Source organism: Diplotaxodon limnothrissa, linkage group LG4, assembly GCF_057381915.1.
Source record: "Diplotaxodon limnothrissa isolate DT_005_m linkage group LG4, D_limnothrissa_male_GT1.1, whole genome shotgun sequence".
Lineage (NCBI taxonomy): Eukaryota > Metazoa > Chordata > Actinopteri > Cichliformes > Cichlidae > Diplotaxodon > Diplotaxodon limnothrissa.
The window spans coordinates 6,283,747-6,292,306 of record NC_140599.1 but is presented as its reverse complement, the minus strand read 5'-3'; the positions used below and the strand labels follow the sequence as shown (position 1 = coordinate 6,292,306).

Here is an 8,560-nt window from a genome sequence, read left to right as displayed (position 1 = left end):
CGGACAAATACTGCTCAAAAAATTAAAGGAACACATAAATCACCGGTTGGATCTAGATGAATGAAATGTTCACCTTGAAAACCTTCACTGACGTACATTAGGTAATTTGTTGAGAACAAAATGACAACAGTCAGTGAAAACACAATAATCGTTTAAGTGCTGGATTTGAGGGAAAAAAGAAAATCACAACAGTTAAAGTTGAAAAGTGTGTGTTTTGTTAATTATCAGCATAATTACATTTTAGGTTAAACACTTTTTCAAAATCAATTCTCAGCAAGGTCTTTTTGTTACAAAATAAAACAGTCAGATAATGAATATGCAAAATATTATTTTGTGGATAACACACTAAAATTTTGCCCTGAGGATGTGGCTGAGGATGCAGTTTTTTTTATTGGAAAAAACAGTTTATACAAGACTTATCACAGTCACATCTCTGTACAAAAAATAAAACCATTACAGTGTGGCCCAGTGCTCAAAATCATTACTCATCCCTTCAGCTGATTTAAGCATAAAAACCATTTCATCTCTAAACCCAGTTTAAACAGAGCTGTTAAAAATGTGCTAACAGAGAAGCACAGATAAGAAAGTTTAAATGGACCAGAATCAAAACCATTGGATGTTTTAGCTTTTAAAAGATAAGTCCAGGTCATTAAAAAAAGAACTATGTGGGCGTATGAATTCACTATTTCTCTCAAACTTAAATGATGAGTCTTGGCTCCAGCAGAGACTCCCACCGTTCTGTCACCTATGAGAAGAAAGTAAACATGTTAATTTAAGGACTAGTCAAGTCAGATTTATTTATACAGCACAATTAAAAATAAGAGCTGTGCAGCTAAGAGAACAGAACAATGCAAGACAATAAATTCAATCGTGTCTACGATGATGTAGACCAGCGGGCAAGCACTGTGTCCGAGTCTGACAACACTGGAGCACCACAAGGGACTGTGCTCTCCGCTTTCCTATTCCCCTTCTACACCACAGACTTCAGCCACGGCACAGAGACCTGCCATCTTCAGATGATGGTTGTAGGATGCTAGCTGGATGCATCAGTGGGGGCAATGAGACAGAGTACTGGGCTGTGGAGCTGCAGAATCATCTGCAGCTCAACGTGACAAAGACCAAGGAAATGATTGTGGACTTGAGGAGGACCAGGAAACCAGCGACCCACGTTTCAATCCAGAGGGTCGAAAATAAAACTTGTAACCACATAATTTTCACAGGGATTAATAAAGTATTCTGATTTTGATCTATTCGGAGTGTAAAGGCTTTACAAAAACCGAAACAGCACTTACCCATTCAAAGGCTTAAAAACAAACAGTAAAACCTTAAAATCAATCTCAAACTGACTGGCAGCTAAGACGAGTGATATGTGGTCCTGTTAACTCATGAAAAAAGAGAAATGTCTAAAACAATCACACCTTTTGGGGGTTTTGGGGGGGGGGGGGGGGGGGGGGGGGGGATAATTTATTTATTAAATAATAAAGTAACATGACCTAATGTATGTAATGTAAAAAGGGTGATAAAGGGTCACACCCACAGAATTATCACCCTACTCAGCATCCATACATATATATTTAGCCTCTTATCTCATGGTTTTATTTTGCTCTTATCAGTGTCACATTCAGCAGCAGCAGATTGACTCAAGTAGCTCTGATAAATCTGCTGTGCACTTTGTGACCAGCTCCATTAAAAAACAGCAGATTTAAAGCACACCCACACTGGCTTTACTTTTACACTACCTGTGGCTTCAGAGGGTTATTAACAGCACATAAAGTCTTACCCAAGACCCTCTGGACACAGCATACTCCACCCTCTCGGAGCCATCTGGATTTTGATAGACTAGATCAAATTTTCCAGGTTCTACGGAAGCTTTGGAAGAAGCAACAAGTTAGGAATCATTAGAAACAGAAATAAATTAGGAAGGTTAATTCTTAAATCTCTTAACTTCTTCTGAGAAAGTGTTCAGTTCTCTGAAAATGAAAAGGTTTTCGCTGTAACGTATTATATATCATTACCAGTGACATGACCAGTTTAATTAGGTGCTGACAATTCAAAGACATCAGGAGTCGTCTTTTAAATTTTGATATAATTACTTACATGATACATTATTTTTTAAAAAGGCATGATTATACACAGTTATGATATTGTATGCCAGCGGTGAACTGATCTCCTACCTTGAGAGACATTAAGGAGTTCAAGTTCAATCTGTCTGTTGATTGGGTCAAAGCTCACAATCTTTCCCTCCTAATATAAACAGAACCACAGTTGGTCATAGAGTACGAATGACAGTTTATACCATATTAGATATTATTAAATAAGCTTTTATTAGTAACATCATTCCAAGGTTGTGATTAGGTCATCACAACTGACTGCCCTCACCTTGTATTCAGATACCTCTGGTGTGTAGTTTTCAGTTAGCTCCAGCAGCTGCATTTAAACACATAGAATTAGGAAATGAATGCAATTCACTTTTTTTATTCACACATTATTATTTATATAGCTTCAAATCACAACAGCAGTCGCTTTAAGGGGGCTTTATTCTGTAAGGCAGAGGCGCTACAATAACACAGAGGAAACAAAAGCACTCTGACAGCGCAACTCCCCTCGAAGAGCGAGGGCTGTAATACATCTGTGATGCTTTATGTTTTTATTACAATGCATCAGAGAGCAACTTAGTATCTTCCCCAAGGAAATTTGACATGAAGCAGCCAGCCATGTATTTATTTTATTTTATTACAATATGCCCTCATAATTATAATATTACCCTGCTTTTATAACAACACACTGATGTCTGACCTTTGACCTTTAAGCATTACATACTAAAATTATGTATTTTATTATCTTTAAAAATAGAATTGAAGCAGAAATGGCCGAAATCTTTGGTTTCAATAAGCTGAAAAAATGTGAGTGCGGCAGGGTGTGGTTTGTGGCTCAGCCGCAGGGGAGGGGTGGAGCAGCGGGTTCAGGGTGCCTGTCAGGGGAGTCTGACACACACCTGAGCTCCATCATCTAGCCATGGCTCCCGATAAAAGACGTGCTGAGACCTGAGGTGGGAGGTGTGTGTGCTACAAGCAACTGCAGGCAATTATGGGCAAAATAACCACTGGCAGGGCTCTAGACTAACTTTTTGTCATGGGTGCACCGGTGCGCACCTTTAAAAAGTTAGGCGCACTCAAATTTTTCAACCGCATCGCTTAACACCGCAGTTTTACATGTGCACTTTTTTGGGGGGGAAATTGCAGTCCATACTGACAACATTCATTTCTAAACTATTAACTAACAATCTTGTGCTTAAAGTGCTTTCTTTTCATCTTTTCTTATTACCCACAGCTACATCCACTTCTGTCAGACCTAGGCTGCTCATTAGGGCTGGGTATCATCACTGATTTCTATAATCCATTCGATTCCGGTTCTCAAAGTCCTGATTCTATTCAATTTAGCCTCAGACAGTCAGAAATATTATAATTCTGATCATTTATCAGTACTGATACATGTGAGACTTCATCAGAATTGTGAACATCACAGCAGATGCCTTTGTGTGAAAGTAACTGAGAGAGAGAGAGCTGTGCATGAAGTGTGATTTTTATCGTGGTGGAAGCAAAACAGCAAAAGTCAGAGGGAATTCATGACGACATTGATCAAATGTGAAGCGTAGTTTGCTGCTTCTTTTGCTGCTGGCTCGGTGAAGTTTGGTTGGAGAGAGACAAAACCTGCAGCTCAGAATCAGCGCAAAAAGACGTAAACACAGAGCGGACCGGACGCATCAGGATTGTTGAGCTCCGACAACGTATCCGTCTACGGGCCGTCGGGTGAGAAAGCCGAGAAAGAGAAAGCTGATTCTGATGCGTCGGGTCAGGTCTGTGTTTACGTCTTTGTGTGGAATCCGTGTACCTGCTCTCATTTGCTGTTTGGTGGTTGTAGAAATAGTTTTGTGAGCTTTAATCTGAGAATCTGGCGTTTCTGGTAAAACACATTTATATTTAAAAGTCGATTCAGGATTTAATGAATCAATATCACTTTATTCAAGCTACTCACCTCCCACTTCCACCTGCACTTTCAACTGGACCACGGCCAATTTGAGAGGTCCCGCCCCTGACTATCTCTGATTGGTTTAGTCCACAATAGGGGCATAATGTGTGTCTGTTGTTGACCACACAGAGAGTTGCAGAGATTTTTTTTTTTTTTTTTGTTACCCGAACAGTTGGTCGCAGTGGTGCGACCAATTATTTTTTTAGTCGCACCACTGAAAAATTTGGTCGCACTCTGGAGCCCTGACTGGTGATCCAAAGTGGACAGGATAAACAATCCTCTGTTTCCAGGTGAACAATTAAAGGACTACCTATGAGAAAAGCTGAAAATTGGTGATTGACTTATGAGCTACTTAAATATATTAGTGGGTTACCTAGGCAACTGAAATACTCAAAGGTGACCTGCCATCAGCTTCAAAGACATGGGCAACAAACTAACTGCTTCCACTGTGGATGCAGTTTTAAACAACATAAAAAGCTGCTAATAATGGGTTCACAAAAATCTTTGTAAAACATGGTTCCTAATTCTTAGCGACTGCTACCCATAGTGGTTAGCTTCTGAACCACTGTAGCTAACGAGCTAGCCTCTAGCTAGGCAGGGCAAACTGCTGCTATTCAGTCACTTTTTCGACTTCTCTATAAAGAGTTGCAGAGGAGAAAAAAATCCCAGAGGCTCACTAACAGTGTATTTGCTTAGAGAACACTGGATTTAAACATTACATAAAATACTGCACTGTAAGATAAACTCATGGCTTATGTCTGTGAAGCATTTTGATTTTTCACATAAGTTTACACCTGAACAGAAAATCTTTGATAACTGTCCCCCCGCCCCAAAGTTAAGCTAATTTTGAGTGTTCTACAGTATATTAGCTACAACAGTGTACTACAGCTGATAAGGATGTTGAAAAAACAAGGCACAGAAAAGCAAACTTGGAAGAGTTGACCTGATTTGTACAAATTCAAATGGCTTGCAGTGGACAGATGCAAGGTCATCGATGTCTACATCCTTGTGCATTAAAGAGGGAGTATGCTGTATTGTAAGAGGGCTGATCAGCCTGTTTCACTACCTCATCTACAGAAGGCAGAGGGTACAGCAGATTTAGACTTTTTTTTCAAAATAAAAGTATGACATTATTCTCAAAATCATCAATAGTATTTTTTTTCTTAGTGTAGCCCTAAAACTCCTTCAGAACAACAGTATGAGGGCTGATAGCTTTCATTTTTAACCTGGAGATGACTGCAGCTTACAACACCCACCTTAAAGGCAATCCTCTGCCCCACCTGTGGAGGAGCAGCTAACAGGGGCATGGAGTTGTAGTCCTGCTTGGGTACACTCACAGCTTCCTTCTATAAATGGAGACAGAAAGTCAAGAATGCCTTTTAATTCATTTTACTTGAGAGCAGATATTACACTTAAATTTTAGGCTTCAGATGCAGACAAACCTGCAGGATCACTGACGTGTTGGTCAGTGAATCATTCTGGTAAGACGGCTCTGTGGCTCCATTATAGCTGGACCCAAAGCTGCTACTGTTCCCTCTGCTTGCTCCTCCTCTACCCCCACCCGTAACACTTGCTCCCTGACCACCGCCACATCTGGCTTTCCCTCTGCCGCGACCTTGCCAAGGAGACTGAATACCTATGCCACCTCTGGGCTGCTGCAGCGGCCTTCGTATCACCAGCTGGATCTCGTCTTCACTGTCCGAGTTGGAACCCTTTGCTGCTGTATGAGGTGGCTCGGCTATGCTGGCGGTCTGTTCTGGATTATCGTTTGTAGGCTGCGGGGCTGAAGGAGCCTGACTTGATTCTGAGCTGGTAGCCGTGGTTTTTAAAGGTTTGTTTCTGGGCTGGATTTTCACACTGGCAGCCTCATCAGGAGAAGACTCTGTTTCTGAAGAGGATGACGATGACAGTGGAGGTTTTTTGGGGGCAGGTTTTGTGTTTGATGGGACCTTGGAGGGAGCAGGAGTGGAGGTGGGTGTTTTTGTTGTTTTTTTGGGTACGACATCTTCATCACTGCTGCTACTACTGGAATCTGAAGAGGAGGCTTTTTGTGGTTTTGATGCTTGGAGCTTCTTGGTGCTTTTACTCAGCCGGCTGACAGCAGCTGGAATCTTCGGGAGATCAGCTGGTTTGGGAGAAGCAGGAGCACCTTTTTCCTTTGGCTTCTTTTTCTTCTTCTCTTTCTTCTCTGTGGGGTTTCCCTGTACATTCTCATTCTGGTCATCACTTGCCACTAGGTTGGCACCGTCTGTCATTCTGTCCTCGTTATTTTTCTTCCTCTTTTTCTTCTTCCATTCGACACTCACTCCATTTTCTTCTGGCACAGTGTCTTCTGTGGCTCGCCGTCTCTTTCTGCCGCTTTCACTTGCTGCATCTGGATGACTGCTGTATCCATTCAACTCATTCATCCAGCCCACCTTCACCCTGACACAAAAACAGAACACATCTTAAAGGAATAGTTGAACATTATACAATGGATTTATTATGTCAAATTTCCTTGACACAAATAAAAAGGTCAGTGGCAAACTATCCAGGGTGTACCCTGCTTCTCACGGACGGACAGATGACCGAAATGAACGTCAAACCTGTTTACTTAGTTACTAGTTATCCAACCCTTACAGGGAAGTTGGAACCTTAAGACACACTCTTGATGACACAGGGCTAACACTGAGAAACAGCAGGCAACCACAAAAGCACATTTAAACCTACACATGATTTAGAATCAGCAGTCTGTCCAACATGCAGATCTCTGTGTTGTGAGAGGAAACCCACACAGATCTGAACCCCAGATGGCAGTGCAGAATACTGAAAAATTGACTGTTGTAAAGCATACAGCATTTGGTTTGTTGTAGCTTTTGAACTAACAAAATGAATACGTGTGAATTTAAATATTGTGTCGCTTATGTTAAGACTTAAACTTAACAAACTTGAGGTGTGTTGGTCATTTGAAGTATGTTACATTGGTGCATACTTCAAATTAGATTAGTACAGACTCAAGACTCTGGGGTGACAGGAGAATAAATGGTGCCACAAATTTTGGAAAATTAAGTCTACATGAAGTTTGTTTCAAATCCACACTTCACTCAATAGCCCTGTGCCAAATACGCGTATTTCATTTTTGCAAACAGAGCCTAAGAATAGATAACACTGAAAGGATGTTTTTAGTTGTATTTTATTAACGTTTTTCCCCTTTATGACGACAAAGTGTCTAAAAAATCATGATATACCGTGCCACGATCCAGGTTTTTGTTCATACCACCCAGAGCTAGGCAAGCAAGCAGCGTCCACATGGTACTGAGCTGAGTGTTTAGAGACATGTTGTAACTAAATAACTCGTATTAAATATGCCAGGATCTGTCAGCGCTTTGAAAGTTACAACTAACAAAGCACGCGCACCTGACGCTGTCGTTGTCCCGCACCACGTAGATGCTCTCCGTGTGCGGCAGGTAGCAGTCTTCTATGAACAGGCTGAGGATGCTCCCGCCGCTGAATTCAAACTTCTCCCTGATGACGCTCTCCAGGTCGGCCACCACGCGACACACGTTTAGGTCTACGAGCAGCCAGCACATGCGGCAACCGACGACAGCCGGCGGCGGGTAGTCAAAGTACAGGCGCAGTCGGATAAAGTTGTTACTGTGGGCAGCCATGACGGCTACAGCACCAAAACACACCAGCTGCTGTACTCCCTCTGCGAGCTCAAAGACGACACTTCCGCTCTTCAAAATAAGAGTGCAAACTCAAATGTATTTCATTTCCCTATTCAAAGAAAAGATTATTATAGTAATAATAACTCTGTAATGACAGCTATACTCACATCATATCAACTTATCACGTATTCGTTTGTAGTCTCAGACTTTTATTTTAAATTATCACTTTTCAACGGAAGTGAGGCGCACGTGTTTGGCGCTGTCAATACCCTCGTTTACAATATTGACCTCTGCCGGCGTGGAGGAAGTACTGAACTATTACAGAGCTCCATCGCAGCCAAATATTCACCAGAGGCTCTTGTCGTAACTTTAAACTAAGCTCAAACTGAACTGAAAAATGACTTGAATAAAAGCTTATCTTCATTCTTCTTGGGATTTTTTGTTAAAGTCCTTAAAACTGACTTTATGACTCATTCAAGCATTAAAAATGCACAGTTGAACCACTGGTCTGTCTACACATAATAGACAACTTATATCAGCATGGTTATCAGATTTTCCTTAAAAAACGAAAAAAAAAAACATTAGGACCAAAGAAAAAGTGGCAAGCCTAGATGCACTGTCTACATCAGATGACCAGTTTCTGGAATCCATGTCTGCTAGAAATAGGAAAAATCCAGCAAGACCTGGAAAAATAAAAAAAAGAGATATATTAAGACCTTGATCCATCTACTCTTGGCCAAAGTCGTGTCGGAAATGGTCTGAATGAAAAGGTCGCTGTAAACAGGCCATTCCTAAGGCTGCAGTATGTCATAGTACACAAAAACTGGATTGAAAATGAGGGGAAACAAGTCAAATCTAAAATGGTTCTAGCTATTATCAGCGTG

The 8,560-nt window shown here is 41.2% G+C and overlaps 1 protein-coding gene across 1 annotated transcript; it reads right to left on the bottom strand.

The window, feature by feature from the left end:
- Positions 1 to 437: 437 nt before the first annotated feature.
- On the bottom strand, positions 438 to 7,676 carry coil (coilin p80). Its single transcript, XM_085352025.1, has 7 exons — positions 7,426 to 7,676; positions 5,472 to 6,453; positions 5,286 to 5,375; positions 2,380 to 2,427; positions 2,175 to 2,244; positions 1,781 to 1,869; positions 438 to 745 (listed from the first exon to the last, which is right to left on the bottom strand). Exons 1-7 carry the CDS (start codon positions 7,674 to 7,676, stop codon positions 698 to 700), a joined length of 1,578 nt encoding a protein of 525 aa, XP_085208151.1. The 3' UTR covers positions 438 to 697.
- Between the last annotated feature and the right edge of the window lie 884 nt (positions 7,677 to 8,560).